This window comes from Rattus norvegicus, chromosome 15, assembly GCF_036323735.1.
Source record: "Rattus norvegicus strain BN/NHsdMcwi chromosome 15, GRCr8, whole genome shotgun sequence".
In the NCBI taxonomy this organism is placed as follows: Eukaryota; Metazoa; Chordata; class Mammalia; order Rodentia; family Muridae; genus Rattus; species Rattus norvegicus.
In genome coordinates this window covers 28,082,788-28,104,854 of record NC_086033.1, presented here as the reverse complement: position 1 = coordinate 28,104,854, position 22,067 = coordinate 28,082,788, and the positions used below count along the sequence as shown (strand labels likewise).

The window sequence follows — 22,067 nt, the reverse complement described above, 5'->3', positions numbered from 1 at the left end:
CTCATATTCTGAAGAGGTGTGTGTGTGTGTGTTTGTGTGTGTGTGTGTGTGTGTGTGTCTGTGTAGCTTGTATTCCAATTGGGTCCACCAAAATTGTTTTGACGAGAGGGTCTGCCTGTAGCTTCTGGGAGCATACCCCCAGTTAATTCTGATTGGTAAATAAAGATGCCCGTAGCCAATAGCTGGGAAGGAGAGACATTGGTGTGGTTTAGGCTTCCTGAGCTTGGAACTACCAGGAGGAGGAAGGAGGACGACATGGAAGTTGCCATGGAGGGGTAATAATGTGAGGAGGGAGAAGCAGTGCCACCATATAAGGGGACCAGGAGAACATGACCCAGCGGGCTGGTCAATTTGGTCAAAAGCAGTCAAGATGGAACATAGAAATTAGTAAGTTGTAACTCAGAGTTATTGGTAGGAGGTAGATTCTAACAGCATAGAGGATAGACAGTCATCCAGTTATTGTACTGCTTAAGGCGTATTAAAATCTAAAGGCTGTTTGGTGACTTTCATTTGGGAACATAAACCACTGAGGTAGGTATTAACTCTGTGCTGGGATTAATATAATATGATATGATATAACATAATGTAATATAATATAATATAATAATACTGTGTGTATGCATATGTTTAGCTATCTATATGTGCATATTCATGAGGAGCTCAGATGTCAATCTTGGGTGTCATTTTTCTGACGCTATCTACCTTGTATATTGTAGACAAGCTCTCTCACTGATGCCTGGAGTTCATTATTGATGGTTGAGTATCAGGCTACAGGGATCCGTCTGTTCTTACCTCTCAGCACAGCCACCTGCCCAACCTTTCTGTGTGCTGCAATCCTACTCAGGTGCTCACGGATACATGGCGTTTACTCACTTGCATTTCTAAGCCAAGCAACAGCTTGAGAATTCCCTCTTACTTTTCCTTTTTCCTTTTATTTACTCCTAAGCATTCACCCTCCTAGGCTGTGTTCATAGAAGTAAAATATCTTCTTGTACAATCATCACCGATAGAAGGAGAGGAAACTAAAGTTCTGTCCTGGAGCCAGCGAGCACTACTGTGCTAGCACTGCGACTCCTGCCTGCATCTCAGCAGGACATGGAGATGTTAGGATGAAAGAGTCGATTTCTGATGTTCCCATAGTGGAATCACACACACCAGGGAGAAGACGGTGCATATAAAATATGCATATGCATACAAAATAAAGACACAGGAGGAATCATACTACAAATTTTCAAGTAGATTTGAAGAATTTAAGGTGACAACAAAAATAGAAGAATACATTTATAACTGTGAAGATTGCTTTGGAAAAAAATACCAATGAGCTAGAATTCATTATTCTTTTATTTTTAGTGGTTGTGAGAAATGACATAATTATGAAAGATTTCTAAGAATTCCTGGTTCTGGTAAATTTTTATATTAACTAACAAGCAACAAATTCTTTCTGAAATGAAAGTACTTAAATATTATGACCAATTCTCATCAGTATATTTAGCATTGAAAGAAGAATATGCAAGGAATTCAGCATGAAAGACTGAGTAGAGAAGGCAAATTTCAGGACTAAAATTGAGGAGCAGTCCTTTCATTTTTGTAAATGCAACACATAAAACGACAAATTAATGTCCACATTCTGGTATCCACTATCAGCCATTTAGTCTAGTCACTCTCGAAGTAACGTCCATTCAGAAAATAGTTCTCATGAACAATAACAGTTGTCTCCTTTATTCTAAAGAATTATCATTGAACATTAGAGAATTTTGAAAATGCACAAAGGACTTCTAAGACAAAGTCAGACAGTGGATATTTTAGTTAGAAATTAGTGGAGCAAAGACAGCTGGGACTGCTCAACTTCTCTCCTCACCAAGTCCAAAGAGATGCTTCATAAACCTCAAAGATAGAAATCGTGAGTCTGAGAATCCCCTGAAATGGGTGTTTGTGTTCAGCTCCCCCTACAGCCCCAGACACTGTGCGCTCAGAGCACAGAAGTACACAGCCGAGTCGCTCCAGTGCACAGAGGCTTTCCTCAGGTGGAAGGAAGAGTCACTCTTGTTGAACTCAGCCTCAAAGCCGTTCACTCCTTGAACCACGGGGTCTCTGGAATAGTACTTGAGGAGCAGCTGCAGCCCCTGCTGTGGGTACTGGACATACCAGAACAGGGAAGGTGGCACAGAGGAGGAATACTTGCATCTCAGCTGCAGAGTGGCTTCTTCAGAGACAGTGACACGAACATCAGGTTGAGTCACTGACTGAGCTTGGCCATCTCCTGGAAAGGAATATTAGGTAAGTTCAGTGCAGTCTTCAGTGAGGACGGTCAGAATGGAGAGATGCAGATATCACAAGGAAGCTGTACTCACTCAGGAGAAAGTTTATCCCCAGCACTGGGAGGAGCACCAGGAACATGGTTGAGCCTTGGAACTCTCAGGAACAGGATAGGTAGGAATATAGCTGAGGAAAGCGAGGGCTTGAACGCTCTTGTGAAGAAGGGTCTGCTGGAGAGGTCTCCCGATCAGATAAAAACTAATGCTGCAAACAGGAGCCTGGAAGGTTTTGAAAATCTGATTCTTGTTACTTGCCTTTGCTAAATACTGAGCCAACTGCCAGAATGAGATGTGAGCAGGTGGAGATCTTCAGAGGAAGAAGGAACACTAGTGAGTGCAGCAGCGCCCTCTGGAGGCCACATGAGTAACCAAATGTCTTGAGGGTCCACAGCCTTCCTCCTGCTCTGTTCCTGTTTTAACGAAGCAAAACTTTCCCAAAGCACACTGCTCCTTTCCTAATGTATGATGAGGCATTAGTTATAGCATCTGGTGGACGTGGATGGCTTGTTAATATTCCTTATGAAACCAGATTATGAACTAAACCCAGACTTCAGATGCAACTGTCTCAGACTGAGTGTGGATGACTAGCACAGCGATGATGGTGAGGCTTTATGGTACAGCTATGGCCCTTGGTGGATGCCCTGCAGCACAGAGACAATGAAAAACACTCGGAGTGAGATTGCCTCTGCTGTCAATGACAAGACAGGACTCTAGATAAGAAAGGCTGACTGCTAAAGCTAGAGGAATTGCAACTGTGAGACCTCAATGGCTGGTTATAGTACTGACCTTTGTGAAAGAAACAGGATTAAAAATGTTAGTTTTTTTCTGGGTCAATGGAATGCAATGGCTCAGTGTTAATACATATGTTTTTTGGAAAAGGAAGTTCTTCCAAAGGGTTTTCTCTTACCTGTTCTTTCTTGTAGTGATTGTCTTTCCTGGGGGAAGGGAGCATTATCTATGCCAGCAATTGAGTGTGTTTGTGATGTGTGTGTGTTTGTGATGTGTGTGTGTGTGTTTCAGTATTTTTTCAAATTTCCCCCAAACAAGCCAAAATTCACAAGACTTAGAAGATAACAGTCATCTAAGAATTCAGATTTACAAATACTTGAAGAAGATGGAAAGAGATAGAGTCACATTGAAACTTGGTCAGAAGGAAGGAAGCTCATGAAAAACAAAGGCCAGCAATTCCTGCTGGCTTTCAGTTTACTTTGGCAATTTGCAGTACCCAGCATGTATGTGTGCATGAGTATGATTGTGGTAGTTTGAATATGCTTGGCCTGGGCAATGGTACCTTGTTGGAGTATGTGTGACTTTTTTGGAGGAAGTGTGCCTCCTAGCTACCTGGAAGTCATTTTTCTCCTAGAAGCCTACAGACGAATATGTAGAACTCTAAACTCCTTCATTGCCAAACCTGCCTGGATGCTGCCATGCCCCCACCTTGATGATAATGGATTGAACCTGTGAACCTGGAAGCCAGCCCCAATTAAATGTTCTTATAAGACTTGCCTTGGTCATGGTGTCTCTTCACAGCGATGGAAACCCTAAATAAGACAGAAGTTGATCACCAAAATGATGTAACTGAGACCTTAACAGGCCCATTCAGTGAGGCAATTTTTTGCTAAATACAGCACAAGAAGGACAGAATCCTCTCCAAACATATCATACTGCATAGGTACGGAGTTGAGATACATGTTCCAACACCAGACACTGTCTGGAAATAAACATGTGATTTTGAATTAAGGAACCAGGGAGCAAATACTCAAAATGTAAACCAGCATTAGCTAAAGGTCATGGGTCACATAAATAAGTCCAACGTAATGCAATCATGAATCCTAGCCAGATCCAAAATATATTTATTGCCACAATATTTGTAATTGAGGAGTATTTGCTGAGGAACAGTCTTCAGAATCTTTTACTTTTAGAATACAATTTAAAATTCAAGAACATGGCCTTTACCCTTTCACATAGTTCTCTGTACCCAGATCCCTTGGGAAAGAGAGATGGACTCTCAGAAGTGTGGACAATCCTGAGAACTCAGGGGATACCACCACTTCTGCACACATTCTTGGCCCTAGAGGAACTCGCCTGGAGCTGTCTGGGCACAGGAACCTAGGAGCAGTCTGGAACAGGATTCTTCCAGTTTCTGCCTGCTCCCTGAGCTGACCCTGTGACCCATCTCTCTGTACCCAGACCTGGCTGAGAGAAAGCCGATCTCCAGGAGTGCTGACACACAGGATTACATGAGGGTTAAGCCACTGTCAGAGACAGCAAGACAAGCTAACACCAGAGAAAACCAGATGGCAAAAGGCAAGCGGAGTAACCTAAGCAACAGAAACCAAGTCTACTTGGTAACATCAGAACACCGTTCTCCCACCAAAGCAAATACTGGATATCCCAACACACAGGAAAATAAGATTTGGATTTAAAATCACATCTTAGGATGATGATAGAGTACTTTGAGAAGGACATAAATAGCTCTCTTAAAGAAATACAGGACAGCACAGGTAAACAAGTAGAAGCCCTTAAAGAGAAGACACAAAAATCCCTTAAAGAATCACAGAAAAACACAACCAAACAGTTAAAGGAACTGAACAAAGCCACCCAGGATCTAAAAATGTAAATAAAAACAATAAAGAAATCACAAAAGGAAACAACCCTGGAGATAGAAAGATTAGAAAAGAGATCAGGTGTCTTATACATAAGCATCACCAACAGAATACAAAATATAGAAGAGAGAATCTCAGGGGCAGAAGATACCATAGAAAACATTAACACAATTGTCAAAGACAATGTGAAATGAAAAAGCTCCTAACCCAAAACATCCAGACAATGGAGGACATAATGAGGAGATCAAACCTAAGGATAATAGGTATAGAAAAGAGTAAAGATTCCCAACTTAAGGGGCCAGTAAATATCTTCAACAAAATTATAGAAGAAAACTTTTCTAACCTAAAGAAAGAGATGCCCATAAACATACAAGAAGCCTACAGAACTCCAAATAGATTGGATCAGAGAAGAAATTCCTCCTGTCACATAGTAGTCAAAACACCCAACGAACAAAACAACAACATCAAAAAAGAATATTGAAAGCAGTAAAGGAAAAAGGTCAAGTAATATATAATGGAAGACCTATCAAAATTACAGCAGACTTCTCACCAGAGACTACAAAAGCTAGAAGATACTGGGCAGATGTCACACAGACCTTAAAAGAACACAAATGCAGAAGTGGATGCTCTCAGCCAACCATTGAACTGAGAATGGGTCCCCATTGGAGGAGTTAGAAAAAGGATTGAAGGAGCTGATAGGGTTTGCAACCCCATAAGAACAACAATACCAACCAACCAGAGCTTCTAGGGACTAAACCACCATCCAAAGTGTACACATGGACCGACACATGACTCCAGCTGCATATGTAGCAGAGGATGGCCTTGTTGGACACCAATAAGAGGAGAATCCCTTGGACCTTCCAAGGCTGGACACCCCCAGTGTAGGGGAATTTCAGGGCAGGGAGGTGAGAAGGGGTTGGTGGTTGAATAGGGAGTACCCTCATAGAAGAACAGGGAGGTTGGATGGGATAGGAGGTTCATAAATGGGAACTGGGAAAGGGGATTACTTTTGAAATGTAAATAAATTATATCAAGTTAAGAATTTCAAGACCATGACATATCATGTGCTCACACCTCTAGACTCTTCTTATACATGGAGTCTATCTGTATTTCATGAAAAGCTTCATCAAATGAAGGCAGTCAGAAAGTGTGAGAGTTGGGTTCCTGGTTGGTAGTCTGTTTAGATATCATCATGAGAGTTGGTCTTGTCAAAGGAGCCATGTCATTGTTGGTGAGCTTTGGAACCAATATCTCCCTCCCTACCCCTTGCTTATGGTAAGTTGTACAGCCTCAGGTACAGGTCCAATGCCATGCCTGGTTGACTGCTACTACACTCCCCACCAAGGTGGTTAACTCTGTGAAACTTTAATCAAACCCCCAATTAAATGGTTTTTAGTAGGTTGTCTTTTTTTCTTATAAAGAACAACATTAACTTGGAGCTGGCTTACAGGTTCAGAGGTTCAGTCCATTATCATCAAGGTAGGAGCAGGGGAGCATCTAGGTAGGCATGATGCAGTCAGAGCTGAGAGTTCTACATCTTCATCTGAAGGCTGTTAGAGGAAGACTGACTTCCAGGCAGCTAGGATGAGAGTTTTAAGCCCATGCCCACAGTGCCACACCTACTCCAACAAGGCCACACCTCCTAATAGTACCACTTCCTGGGCTAAGCATATACAAATCAAATTCCACTCCCTGATCCCCATAGGCTTGTTCAAACACCTGAGTCTGTGGGGGCCATATCTACCTATAGCACAATAAAAAACCACATTTAGTCCACCTTCCAAAGTTCCCATAGTCTATAGCAGCTTCAACAATATTAAAGTTTAATGTTCAAGGTCTCTTCTGAGATTCATCCAATCACTTAACTGTAATCCCCAAAACAAGACAGGAAACCAGCTGAGCAAACTTCCAACCCCGCCATCTCCATGTCTGATGTCAAGGTGGTCTTCAGATCTCCAGCTCCTTTTTCATCTTTGTTGACTGCAACAAACTTCTTTCTCCTGGGCTGGTTCCACTCCCTGTTAGCAGCTTTCCTCAACAGATTGCCCATCACTATGGCATGTCAAACATCTTGGGGTCTCCTAGGCAACATATGATCTTCTGGGCTCCTCCAAAAGGCTGATGTCACTTCGCCAGCTCTGACCTCTGTAGCACTCTAAGCTCAGGTTGATCCACTCCAGTGTTGCTGCTGTTCTTGGTGATCATCCCATGGTACTGGCATCTCCAATACACTAAGGTCTTTTGCTTCACTAATAGTCTCTCACAGGCACTCTTCACGATGCCAAGCCTCAAATCCTTTGCATGACTCCTTCAGTCCTGGTCAATCAACTGCAACTGAGTCTGAACCTTCACCAATAGCCTGCCATGATCTCTCACAGTGCAATGAGTCAGCTGCTCTTCATGACATTAAAACCAGTACCACTTGAGTGACTCTTACATGAGCCAAATACAGCTGCAGCACAAGGTACAACCTTCGCTATCTCTGAATTACAGCTTCTTAATTCTGTCAGAAGACATTTCCCAGAAGAATACATCTCAGTGATGCTGGTCTCTTCTTTTTTTAAAAATTTTATTAGATAAATTTCTTTACTTACATTTCGAATGTTATTCCCCTTTCCCTCCCCCATATGGGTATTCCCCCCATACATCCCCCTTACTGCCACCTCATATTCCCCTGTACTGGGGGAGGTCCAACCTTGGCAGAACCAAGGGCTTCCCCTTCCACTGGTGTCCTAACAAGGCTATTCTCTGCTACATATGCATTTGCAGCCCTGGGTCAGTCTGTGTAGTGGTTTAGTCCCCAGAAGCTCTTGTTGGTTGGCATTGTTTTTATGGTTAATAGGATGTCTTGAACATAGTCTCTTCACAGTCATAGATAAGCAAGCAAGTCTAGAATTTGGGCTAAATTTTCTGTTTCATGGATCAAGGAGAGGAAGAATATACATAACTTAAGGAGTGAGCCTGAAGAAAATATTTAAAGACTAGAGTCTCCGTTCCTCATTAGGTCATGAATTAATGGAGATTTGCAGAAGATTGTAAGAGAATTTAAGCCACTGAATTTTGTAAGACATCTTGGTAGAGATAAATCCTGGTCAGGGTTTTCCCAGAGATGTTTCCTGCAAGAGGTCTCCAGGGAGAGAACAATATGTCAGTTAATCAAATCCTGTTTCGGTTTGTTTGTTTGTTGTTTGGTTGGGTTTTTGTTTTGTTTTGTTTTTTGTTTTTTGGCACTGATGTCCATCCTGCCCTGTTAGAATATCCACCAATTCCTAGATTTCTATCTGATCTGACATTTGTTCATGTTTTCAGGAAGCTAGGTAAACACCACTTAGTGAAAGCACTTAGGCTCCCTCACAGAGCCTCCTCCTTCAGCCTTCCTGCACTGTTGGTTCATGTGCAGCTTCCCCTGCCGTCTCCCTCACTGTGTCTCCACAGCACAGTAGTACAGGGCAGAGTCTGACAGCTGTGCTGAGGGCTTCTGCAGTCGGAAGGAGCGGCTGCTCTTATGGAGAGCGGCGTGGAACCCTTCGTGCTCGGTCCTCTTGCTGTCTGTGGAGCTCCTCAGGAGTAGCCGAGGGGCTTCATTGAGATATTGCACATACCAGAACAGGGTAACAGTTGAGTAAGTAGTCTGATAGGTGCAGGTCAGCATCACAGGCGACTGCTCTGTGAGAGTGACCAGGCCTTCTGTCTGGGTCATTGAGTCTCCATTGCTCCTCTCTGAAAATAAATAATAAAAAATGAATGAATAAGTACATAAATGCATAAATACAGAGGAATTACTTTTTTATTTGAGAAGGAACACTAAAGAGTTCTAGAGTTGTAAGAAACGAACATCATTAACCCTTAGAGTTAAATATAACTTACTGAGCATTAGGAGGAGCACGAGAACAGAGCAGGTGTCAGGAAGCATGTTCATAGAAGAAATGACACTTGGTCCTTGAGTGCACCAAGGTCACAGGGCAAGTCCTCTGCAGGATCTCCTCAAACTCCTCACTGAGAGACAAGGATCTCTGTCTGCACAGTGAGTCTGTCCTTTTAAACAACCATGTGAATGAGATGTTAACCACATCTGAAGCGGCAGCGCCCTCTGCTGATTTCCCTTCAACCTGCACCACAGAGATCAGGAGAGCACAGTGTAAATAAACTTGGAACCTCGCCCAAAGGAGGCAGGTCTCAAGTCCCCAGTGGATTCCTGAAATCACTAGTGCTACTGAGCTATGTGTCTCCTACCGTGTTTAGTGTGGCGAGTATACATGAAAGAATATGCACACACAAATAGACTTCTGATAATTCATGTACTTTTAGATTTTTATTAGTTCTTACAGAATATTATGCAATGAATTTTGCTTAGTATCCTCTGCTCTTTCCAGTCCTGAAAAGATTTATCCACTTTTTTATAACAACCCAGTTTGTGTCCCATCGTCCCATTTAAAATAAAATGCAGCAAGTTTTGTGTTATAGGCTGCACTGCCCATGTACTCTTGGATATGTGGCCTTCATTGGAAGGCAATCTTTGCACCAGGAGCTGCAACTTTAATGAAAAAAGGTGGGAATGTCCATCTTCCTTCTCTGTGATGGAATCTTTCTGGCTTGATCCTTTGCAGGACTCGTGTGTACTGTCAACCTCTGTGAATTCACATGTGCAGCTGCCCTGCTATGTGCAGGAAACACTGCTTCTGTGTAGTCATCCACCACTCTCACAGTTTGTCCACAGCCTCTTCCTCGATGACTTCTGAGCCAAGGGAGGAGAGTGTGGGATGTAGATGTTCCACATGGGGCTGAGTCAGCTACAGTCTTTTTGTCTCTGCAGCATAATGAGTTCTGTTCTCTCATAGCCTCCATGTGCTGCCAGACAGAAAGTATTAAAATTATCGGGGTCGGGGATTTAGCTCAGTGGTAGAGCGCTTGCCTAGCAAGCGCAAGGCCCTGGCTTCAGTCCCCAGCTCCGAAAAAAAGAAAAAAAAAGAAAAAATTATATTTCAATTTTAAAACTATTTTTAAAAAGGATAGAGAAAATTGTCCTAAATGGGTTGAGTTGAAGCTGACATTCAAGTTTCTGTTTTTATGTCTACACTGTAGCTGCCACTTAAAAGGAACCCCTGGCAAATGCTGCACTGGAAGGCGTGTGACACAGGATGTGGATGGGGCTCCAGGCCCCACGGCAGGTTTCAGGACAGACTACAGGAGCCATTGACTAGTGTGCACTTTTGGCACAGAAGCACATGGCTGAGTCTCAATGGCTTGTGCAGAGTGAAATGTTTGGCTTTCTTATTCAGTAAAACTATAAATCTTTGGGGCTGCTTTCTTTCCATATTTGAACGAATGTCAATGAGGAGCTTAGGATGCTTCCCAGGTTCTTGCTTGTACCGAGGGAAATAGAGCAGGGCACTGTCTACACAAGTGCAGCTGATGCGAGTACTGGTCCTCTCCTCGACTCTCAGGATGGAGTGGAGCTGCTCTCCACCTGCCCACCTTAGCTCATCCCTATGCAGAGATGGAAGGATGGAGAAAGACTGTGAGGCCATTACTTTACAGACGTCTTCTTTCTACAGTAGCTAGAGAAAACCTGAGTGAGATAGCATACCCCTATATGTCTCATTGATTATTCTGTGGCCCTAGAATATTAACTCATCATACAATACAGCCACAGAAATAGCAATAATGTAGGAATTATGTCTCCATTGTTCTTCCCAAATAAGGTAAAAGCCAATGAAGATCGTGATGACTCGTGGGTACTATATAGCTGTCAGGGTGTTGTTCATTGTTTTTTATTTAGTTTAGTTTAGTTTTTTTATTCATTTTTATTGGATATTTTTTATCTACATTTCAAATATTATCTCCCTTTCAGTTTTCCCTCCAGTACCTTCCCATTCTATCCCCCCATCCCCTGCATCTATGTGGGTGCTCCTCATACATCCACCCACTCCCTCCCACCCTTCTGCCTGCCCTGGCTTTCCCCTACAATGGGTATCCAGCCTTGACAGGCCTCTCCTCCAATTGATGCAGCAAGGTCATACTCTGTTCCATAAGTGCCTGGAGCCATAGGTTCATCCCTGTGTACTCTCAGGATGGTGGTTTAATCCCTGGGAATTCTGGGGGATCTGGTGGTTGATATTGTTGTTCTTCTTATGGGATTGCAAACCCCTTCAGCTCCTTCAGTCCTTCCCCTAACTCCTCCATTGGGGACACCATTCTCAGTCCAATGGTTGGCTGCGAGTGTCGCCCTCTGTATTTGTCTTGCTCTGGCTGAGCCTCCCAGAAGACAGTTATATCAGGCTCCTGTCAGCATGCACCTCTTGGCATCCCCAGTAGTGACTGGGCTTGGTGAATGCATGTAGGATGCATCCCCATGTATGGCAGTCTCTAGATGGCCTTTCCTTCAGTCTCTGCTCCAAATTGGTTGTTCATTCTTAGTAATAATTCTAGATCTAGAGTCAACCCCTCAGCCACTGACAAAACAGCTTTGCTTCTTCCCAAAGCCTGAACCATCAACATACACCAAAGAGATTTCTCTGCATTCTCCCCAATATTTGAGATCTAATAACACCTTGTGGTTGCATCCCTAACAAGCAAGGACTAGTGCTCTTATCCTATGAGATACCCAGACTCACAACACACAATATGTCATGTTAAATGGGTTCCTGGACTTGGAAATCCAGAAAAGTATATTTACACACTAATGTGGATAATATTTATATTTAAATCTCACATATCATAACTATTCTGTTTCACATGCAAGCTATATATGTGATGTTTTCATATGTAAATGTATATATGTGACAGATGGTTGATCTGTTCCTGATTTAACATTGGTATCTGATCTTGGTCTAGAAAATTGTCCATTTCATCCAGATTTTTCAGTATTGTTGAGTATAGGCTTTTGTAGTATAATCTGATGATTTTTTGATTTTCTCAGTTTCTTTTGTTATGTCTCCCTTTTCATTTCTGATTTTGTTAATTTGGATACAGTCTCTGTGCCCTCTGGTTAGTCTGGCTATGCGTTTATCTATCTTTTTTATTTTTTCAATGAACTGGCTCCTGATTTTGTTGATTCTTTGTATAGTCCATTTGTTTCTACTTGGTTGATTTCAGCCCTGGGTTGGATCTGGAAGGAGATGAGGAAGGGGAAACACTGAGCAGAAAGCATTGCATGAAAAAATCCACTTCCACTTAAAAACAAAAATAGCAGTCGTGTGCAGCCTGATTCTTGCTTGCTCAAAATTCGCATGTTACACATATTTGAGCTGTTGATTCTTGAGGTCAGACAGATTACACATTTCCTTTCCAGATTCTGCATTCAAGCTGAAAATGGTGGATTTTCTACGGGGTGATTCTTCCTGAAGGAATGAAGTGGAGACATAACGCTAATGAGGAAATCTGGAATAATTTTCTCATAATTTCTGTTTTGTAATGGAATTGGATAAGGGACTTCTATGAATTCTTCTGGCTCTGAAATTCTTTTGTACTACTGAACATAGAAACTATGCAAAGAAAGTAGTGTCAGACAAAGTGTATAATGGGACTGGGAGAAAGTGTCAAATAATATGGAAACCTAAGACCATTCATTCACATTTTTATGCATCTAACAAACCTGCTATTTCACTGACATGACCGTGGGCCTCTGAATTATCAGACAGGATCCTGTCCACATTTCTAAACCTCCCACAACATAAAGGGATTGATAGTGGATCATGGGGACATTAATATTTATAGTCAAATAAAATATAATTTGCTAAAAAATAATGATCATATGTGATGTGATATGGGGGTAGACTCTGTAGCCTACACAGAGAGAGGCAGGATGTTCCTTTATGAGGGGGGGTTTAATCACTAAATCTAACAGACCTTTCTTGTAAGAAATATATTTACCCTGCAACTTTAAAAACCTGAGAATGGCAGATTGTTTATTAATATAGGAGTGAAAGTCACGCTGATGGTCTTATCTTGCAAGCTTTCTGGAGTTATGTACCCTCTTCACACGGGCAACAATGAGGCTCAAATTCTCAACTGATAAAGCTTGTGATACCTGATGTAAAACAGAAAATTGTTTCTCTCTGCAGATCCAGAAAAAAACAACCTTTTAAAACACACAGAATTTTTACTCAGGAAAATTAGCTTATACACTGAAAATTCAGCATTGTAATTTATATAAAAATATTTATGAAGGGAAATGTGTCACCTACAAGCCACCATTTGTTAGATTGTACAGCCAGAGTGGGTGGAACCTGAGTGTGTGATGAGGGCTACAGGAAGAGAGAGACTGAGCCAGAGATAACCTAGAGAGGGCTTTGTTGTCAATGTGTGACCGCAACCATTTGCGAGCCTCGGTGTAGAAGGTGAAAGACAATGAAAGAATTTAAAATGCTCACTAGTATAAACTGAGAACCATCACATTTGATCCAGATGACCTGCCACTTCAAGAAAAGTTGGCAGATAAATTATTGATTGCTTCATCAAGAGTGGAAATAAATGAATTAAATATGAAGATGGAGCAAACATGGCACATCTATTCATAATTATTCAGTCACTAATGAAGGTGACAGCTCAAGAGGCAGCCCTGGCTTTGGAGAAGTTGAAAATTCTGGAAAAGAATTTGAAAATCAACTAAAGACTAAAGAAGTGAAATTTAAGATAGTCTAGTAGTCTGCAGGTGGACATGGTACTCATTTTATGTGATGAAATTTGTTGACTTGAAAAACAATTGCAATAAAAAGATAAAAACTTATAGAGTGTGGAAAATTGTTGAATAGAAAAAAAGTTAATGCAAACTTGGCTCTGTGAATGGGGATGCAGAAAATGGAAACAGCTAATTAAGAAGATAAACAGCAACTTTGTCGGACATTACTGAGGACCAGAAATATGTAGATTCATAAAAGTAATCCCTTTGATCAGGAAGAGAAGACAGTGACAGCCACTTCTAAAAAGAAGTGTAAACTTGTTCAATATTTGGTTGAAGTTCAGACCTTAATGGAAGCTAATGAGGAAACTGAAATTCAAAAACAAGAAATGAGAAAAATATCTAAAAGAATCAGTACAAGAAGTGGAACAGAGAACAGATGACTATAACAGGATGAAGTTAGTTGTGCATCACACAGATACTATTTACGGTAAACCAGATTTAACAAGAGAATGGGCGTCATCAACTTCAAGTGTGAGAACTCACAGACCTTCTGAGAGCATGGGATGAAAGGGATGCAGTCACGATGACGGTCGATGGAAACAGCAGAATAGAAAGTGCTTTTCTCAATAAATAAAACCTCTCGTTTTCTATTTTTATTAATGTTAATTTTGATTTTATTTTAATGATTTTCAGAGACCATAACATTTATATTGCTTTTCAAAATTCAATTCTATGTCTTGACTAGAAAAAGTCTTAAATAGTCATCTATAATACTCAGGCATATTTGTGTATTAAACAGGAATTTCTGAGTACAAAATAATTAGGAATGGGATTAGGAAAAAATTCTAGCAAGATCAGTTAGAACGCCTTATCACGGTATCCCTGTCTACACCAAATTGCCACATCACCATCTCATCTAATTCCACATTCATACCCTATAAAGGAACTAGGATCAGGGAGGTTGCAATTTGGGAACTCTCTGAGATGACTGAATCAACAATTCTTACTGCAAAGGCTGCCACTGTAGTGACACAACTTCTAGCCATGCTTTCATAAATCTTTCTGGTAAATAGGAATTGTTTATCATCTGGGAAGCTCAGATAATCTGTATTTTAAACAAGGTTGTAGAGAGAATCTCTTATAAACATCACCTGTCAATAAAAAGCTGATGGCCAATGAGCTGAGGCAGGAAATAGGATGTGGGACCCTGGCAGGAAGAGAGAATTCTGGGAAATAGCAAGAGATAAAACAGAGGCATGGAGAGAGCTGAGAAGGGTGAGATGAGAGGTGGACCTAAGAGATGGACATGAACTAGAAGGGAGACGCTGAGGAGAAATGAAGGAAGAAGCAGGCAGGGACTGAAGGTGAGGTAACTAACCACATGGCAGACACAGGATAGTTTAAATGGGTAAATAAGTTCTGAGCTAGTCAGGGAATGAGCAAAAGGTTGTGGCCTAGGAATTTATTAATAGATATTTAGCCTCAGAGTCGTCATTCCAGGAGCAGGACTGGGAAAGCAATCAGCTATAATTTTTTAACATATGGTTTCATACATGGAGCACCATATGTAGGCTTGGATCTTTTCAAAACCTCCTTTAGTTGGAGTTCTTTAACATTTCAACTTCTCTTCTAGCCCATGAACCAAAAGAGAAAGATGATTACTAAGGCAAGGATGTGGACCTGTTTAGAAGTAGTTCTTTGGGATGCTTCCAGTGTTTCTTCTCAGGATGGCAGCAATCCAGTCCAATAGCAAACATCAAGCATGATTCAGTAATGGGGGTCCAGCAACAGCAGAACCTTTGAGTGAGGTTCTGTCAAATCAGCACAAGTCAGCAGAAATGTCAAGAAGCTTCCAGAAAAACCACGAAAAGTTCTTTAGCACATTTCTCTATAAAATCAGGAAAACCAAGATCAATCAGCAAAGACCAATGAGGCATTACAAGGTACACCAATGCAATAGTGTTCTTGGTGACGCCCAGTGAAGCCCTGCTAAGTGTGGGACACCAAGAGAAGACAGTCCAGTGAAGACCAGTGAAGTATTTCAAGGCATATCAATGCAAAAGTGTTCTCTTACTGTTTATTGGGTACCATTTAGACTTCCAAATATCACAAAACCTCTCAAGTGTCCACTCCAGTAAAACACCCTCTCACATGTCTGCTTCAACAAAGAATCCTATCATAGGACAGCTTCCAGCAAAGCATCACATGTTACAATTGAGTTTCCAAAGAACCAGAAATTTTCACTTCAAAATACAATTGCATTGGGGAAGAATCTGAGAGAATCACAAGGGGGTAAATTAGTTAGTGAAGCTCAAGAAAGGAGATGTTTCCATCAATCAACTCACTGTCTTAGCCACTCAGCTGCTGGTTCTAAGTGAAAACAGCAATGGACAGACAATACCTGAGTGAGTGAATGGCATGGCTGTCTGTAGTTCCTTACAGAGACTAGGATAAGCAAGGTTCCTTCAACTGCAATATGAAGTCAGCCACCACTTAGGAAAAACAATTGTTTGTCTCGCACTTAATTATGATATAATGACTTAATCCCCTATTGTGATATTTAGAAAGTTTTCAGTTTTCTTTTGAAAACAGTGTTTTAATGAGAAGTTTTATATATCTATTACATTGCAAATGTATAAATATTTCAGAAGAGTCAATTGCTGTAAATACTACTGTGATACAAATTGCAAATACATCACTCTCTAGTGAGTCATTTGTCTTTCGGCTCTCATAATTTTTATGTGAAATATTTGTTTCATATTGCGTAATTAAATGTATTATTTTGTTAAATGCAAAGACATGGTAGAAATGATGTCTTGATTAAATAATAAGATTAGTTTACTCTCCCTTTCTACAGCTTAAATTATTAGATCTAAATATTAAACTTTTATCAACTTCATATTTGACAAATTATCTGACAGTTGGTCAGGTGCTCTCTAAACAAAGGACAGAAACAGTTGCTCTCTGTTTCTGATCCTGAGAAATGACCCAAATGATTCTGGAGTATATATGGGGGGTGTTATTTTGTGACATTAGCACAAGCATTTAGTAAAACGAAGTGTGTATTTTAGTGTTGTGGGCTGATGATGATTCTGAGCATTTGACATACAAGCAGTCAGTGTCTCGTAAGTCTGAATTTAGGTAAATCTAAGTGTGAACTTCTACAAAGATGTTATATTTCCTCACATCTTCTCTGTAATTGGTGGAGATCTGATACGGCCACAGCTGTGCAAAGCCTCCTGCAGAGTCTTCCATGGCAGGGGTTGTAGCTGTACAGCCAGCTGCAGTTTGGGGCCAGGCTGCAGGCTCACTGGGAGCACTGTGCCTCAGCAGCACAGAGGTAGGTGCCTGAGTCCTCCAGCTGGGCACCACTGATGTGCAGGGTGCTGTAGCGCTCCTTAGCATCGAATGTTGACTTTAACCTCCCATTCTCCTTTGTTCCTGAAGCCAGGTAGAACAGACTGATGAGGCTGCCCCTGGAATTCTGTCGGAACCACTGCACAGTTGTCATGGCACTAGAAAAATTGCATCTCAGAGAAGAATTGGTTCCCTCATGTAGACTCAAGGATGTAGGACTCTGCTCCACATTATTTCCTCTCACCCCTGTTGGAAACAGAAAAAGAAATCAGAATTAAAGAGAGGTATCTACCCATATCAATGAACTACCCCATGAAACACCCATGAGGAAGAATACACAGGAGATTTTCATCTACTTTCTCCCCATCCACCTCCCACATTTCTGGAGAATCCCTGATAGGAACTTAGCTTAGCACAACTCACAGCAAATCTGCACCCACAGAATCCCCAGCACAGCTCCCAGGTTCCTCTCCATGGCCCTGTCCACTTGCTGGGATGTCTTCTCTCCAGCTCTGAAGGGCGTCAGTCTTGTGCCCAGACAACTTGTGCTCACAGACTACAGGTTCTCTCTGAGTCACTGAGCTCCCTCATTCATCTGAACAAGGAACTCCACCCACCTCCACCTCATGACTCTGCACTGTCATTGCTCCAGGACTGTGGAGGACATTGATGTAGAGACCAGGACACTGTGTTTCTAATGTAACACGTAATATAAGAGAGTTTGAGGAAAATGTGTGAGGAACGGGAACACATTAATGATGAATGCCAATAGGAAAACTAATGGCTCAGTGTGTAAAGCGGAGCCTTTAGAGTCCTAGCGAGACTGTTTGACCTTTTCTGTCCTAATGTTTTTTACACACTGTATTCTGATCATTCTCTTCCCTTCTCTATCACCTCCAAATTTTTCCCAATTCCTCAAGTCCAGCCCTTTCTTTTCTCTCTCTTTAGAAAGCAAACACGTAAACAAACAGCCCTCAGACAGAAGTAAATGAAAATTAACAAAGATGAAATGCACATACACACACACACACACACACACACACACACACACACACACACACACACACACCACAAGACAGGAAACTATAAAATACGGACGAAGAACCATTAAAACAAAACATGTTCAAACTAAGTGATAAGGCATTGTGAGTTGGCCATCTTCTGCTGTGTGGTCAATAGAAAAGGCATACACAAGGAAGTCCTGGCAGGACTCTTAAATTACACAATTGGGCAAATCAGCATATAATCTACTACACCGAATAAAAAGAATATCTTGCAATTAAGATCATCAGCACAGTTTTGTTGGTTATAGGAAGAACAAGACATGCCCTGTTTCAACCCTGGTTTCTTTTCTGTCTCTGGACGTCTGCTCTGCTGTTCTGCTGGGTTCTGCAGGGAAGCACAGCTAAGGACGCCGGCTCAGGTTCAGGGAGGCTCGCTCCCTTCTAGTTTCCATACCTTATATCTTCTAGTTTTCCTTTTTAAAAAAGCAATTATTTTTTCTTTCCAGTTTAGAATACAACACACACACACACACACACACACACACACACACACACACACACCACAGTATGTTTTTTATGGAATTATAGATGAAATTCTAAGATACAGAAAAAACAGTGATAAAAGTTGCTCTTGTGTGTCCATCCTCAGGGAGACTCTGTTTTGTTTACATCTCATCAGAGAATTGTTCTTTAAAGAGATTTATACACATATGAGATCCAGTGAACCGGCTCTGGATATCTGTGGTTTTATTAAAAAAGTGACAGGGAGCTAAGGGTCTGTATAACTCTGAATCATCACCACTATTCCTTGCTTTGTGCGTGGATTGACTTATGTCCTGTGTCTCAGCTCAGCCTTTCAGACCTCTGGGCATCTTAAGAATCAGTAATTTCTAGGAACCCTGCAGTGCCCCCTAGTGGACTGACACCGCCAACAAATGTGACTTCAGGCCATCTCCACAAGCCTCATTAAACCAGCCCTTTACTTCCTGGTGAAGGAAATGTCAATGGTCAGAAGACAAGAGTGTCTAGATGGAGTTCTCCATAGAAGAAACAAAAATGGCTTTAAAAATCTCAAAATTGCTCATTATCCTTAGTAATTAGGAGAACACAATTTAAAACAACTTTGTGATTTCAACTTACACCAGTTAGAACGTCTAAATTAAAACAACTGACAACAAATGCTGAGGTGGGTGTTGGGAGAAAGGAACCCACATTCATTGTTGGGGAACTTGAAAATTTGTGGAGCTGCTCTGGATCCTGTGGAAAATCTTCAAAAACCTAAAGACAGATGTAGCACACGGTCCATCTATTCTACTTCAGTGTGCGTCCAAAGAACTCGCCATCCTGCTCCACAGATTCCTGCTTTTGTTCATCGCTGCTCCACTCACAGGAAGTAGGAAATAGAAACAGCCTAATGTCCTCCTCCTGGTGAGTGCAGAATGAAAATGTGGCACTTATAAGCTCTGGAGTATTTTTCAGTGTAAAGAAAAACATCCCCACAAATTTTGCAGATAGATAGACAGAACTAGAAATGATAATTTCAAATGAGTTGACTGAGACCCAGAAAAACAAAGACCACACATTCCGACACTGAGCTGACTGCAGTGGAAATTGCAGAGACTCCCAGCTCCACATTTTCAGATGGACAGATAGAACCTGGAGTAACCACAGAGGCCGGAAAGGTACAAAGGGGAACACGGGGTTGGGGAGAAGCACCCGAGAAAGTAAGGGCAAGATAAGCATAAGTTAATGGGAACAATAGGAAGAAGAACAGAGATAGCTGGGAAGGGATGGGAGGTCAGCACAGAAAATGGGGTGCATGTACACAAATGAGTATTACTCAGTTTTCAAAACAATGACATCATGAAACTTGCAGGAAAGTAGAGCAAGATGGAGCAAGAAAAAAAAATCATTTGCACTGAGGAAATCCAGACTCAGAAAGACAAACACAGTGTGGACTCACTTATAAGTGGACATTAGCCATGAAGTGAAGAAGAATCATGCTACAATCCACAGACACAATAAGGCTAAGTAACAAGGAGGATGAATGGGGGAGGGGAACACATGATTCTCACTGAGAAAGAGAAATACAATAGTCATGGTGGGTGGATGTGGAGCTGGAACAGAATGGGGTTGAGGGTAGGACAGTGAACATATATGATCACGTTGAGGGAGGACAAAGAGAGAATAATGGGACAATTGGAGTTGAGGGGGAATTCTGGGTTGAGCTAGAAACCTGGGGCAATGGCAACTCCCAGAAATCTACTAAATGATCTTAGTTAAGACTCCTAGCAATGTAGGACATGGAGTCTGAACTGGCCATCTCCTGTAACCAAGCAAGACATCAAATGAAGGGACTGAGACAGCAACCAAGCCACAAAACCTTCTTACCCACAAAATGTGCAGGGGTACAGATGGAGCAGACAATGAAGGATTCCTAAACAGTTACCAGTCCAGCCTGATAACCTTGCCATGAGGTTGCCCACTTGACACACTATGCTTCCCATAGGGGTGCCTAGCATAACCATCATCAGAGAGGCTTCATGGAGGAACTAGTGGAAACTGATGCAGAGACCAAACATTAGGTGGAGCTTGGGGAATCCTGTGAAAGATGCACAGGAAGGACAGTAGGAGCAATACTAGTCAAAAAACAAGAAAGCCTACACAATTAACTACCCTGAGCCCATCGTGTTTATAGAGGTTGTGCCATCAACCAGAGAGCTTGCATGGGACTCACTTAGGCCCTCTGCACTTATGGGACAGTTGTGTAGCTTGGCCCTCATGTGGGTGGTCTCCTGACAGCAGCAGCAGGGGCTGTGTCTGACTCTCTTTCATGCCTCTGGGATTCTTTCCCTAAAGTGAGTGGCATCCTTAAGCCTCAACAGGAGAAGATGAACCTACCCTGGCCTTACTGTAACTTTATATGCCAAGGCTGTTTGATACATGTGGTAGGTGTCCCCTTTCCTGAAGTTAAAGGGAAAAGGAATTTGTGGGGGTGAGGATGGATGTGGAGGGAGGGAGGACTGCGAGAAGAGGAGGGAAGAAAAACTGCAGTTAGGATGCAAAGTTAATTAAAGGTGTATATTTTTTTACACCTTTTTTATTATAAAAATGAAAAGGTGGGAAGATTTAATTGCCCTTTATAACTTAATAGTCTTAGTATTTGAATAAGTTCATGAACACGTAAGTTACTTTTAAAAGACTAAAAGCACACTCCATTCATGGTAAAAGCATATACCCTGAACACCCTGGTCCATCCTGTTGAATTCATCACTCACCATCCTAAACTTCTCCTTCAGCTTTCCTTTTGGAGCTGATGCTGCCTGGTGTTTTCTTCAAAAATCATAATTATATATTATATGTGCAAACTAACAGGAAATGTAGAGTATTTCATGTCTCATTTTCTGTTTGATATAAAATCTGGAATTTGTGTTGCTCCTTTTGTAATTTTATTTGCAATCTCATAAGCCTTAGCTGAGGATGCTGGGGCATGTCTGGGATCCCAGCAACTGGCAGGTCAAGGAAGGAGGATCAGAAGCTCAACCTCATTGTGAGCTAAGAATTGAATTCACTTGATGTCAGCCTGAACCCCATGAAGCTCCATCACAACAAACAACTAACAAACAAATGAGTCTTTCTCACGTTAGCAGCTGTAGCCTCTGCTTTTGCCTTGCACTGCGTTATGGACACATCTCAGGTTACACATCCCACCTTCAAACAGCTTGACAAATACATATTTATGTGTAACAATATATGCACATAGTTTCAACAATGGACTTCATCATTAGAACTGAAATACACTTCTGTATGCAGATGTTCCAGTTCATTTTGCCAAAGAGAACAATGAAATCTTTGTCAAAACAACAAAAGAAAAAAAATTGAGATTACCAAAAACACTGAAGTATTAAAACGGTATCAAAATGTAAAAGTTGTATAAATGTTTATCAAAAAAGATCTTTTGAATGAATCAAAACTTTAATTCTTTGTACATTGAAGTGGAAACTTAAGGGTTCTTTGAAAAGTTAGTTGTGTTGAAGAGTGTTTTTCTGGGGCAAACACATGAAGGAATCTTTCTCTGAAGCAGACACGGGTGAAAGAATTTTTTCTGAAGCAAGCATGTGAAAGAACAGATGATGAAGGATTCATTAATGATATGCATGCA

General features: G+C 41.4%; 1 pseudogene and 2 gene segments (V, D, J or C); all 3 read right to left on the bottom strand.

The window, feature by feature from the left end:
* Positions 1-1,946: 1,946 nt before the first annotated feature.
* On the bottom strand, positions 1,947-2,519 carry LOC134482267 (T-cell receptor alpha chain V region PHDS58-like). The segment is given in 2 exon segments: positions 1,947-2,260; positions 2,352-2,519. Coding segments are annotated over 2 exon segments (360 nt in total).
* Positions 2,520-8,249: 5,730 nt separating this feature from the next.
* On the bottom strand, positions 8,250-8,840 carry LOC134482266 (T-cell receptor alpha chain V region CTL-F3-like; annotated as a pseudogene).
* Positions 8,841-15,607: 6,767 nt separating this feature from the next.
* On the bottom strand, positions 15,608-17,433 carry LOC134482190 (T cell receptor alpha variable 22-like). The segment is given in 2 exon segments: positions 15,608-17,147; positions 17,325-17,433. Coding segments are annotated over 2 exon segments (348 nt in total).
* Between the last annotated feature and the right edge of the window lie 4,634 nt (positions 17,434-22,067).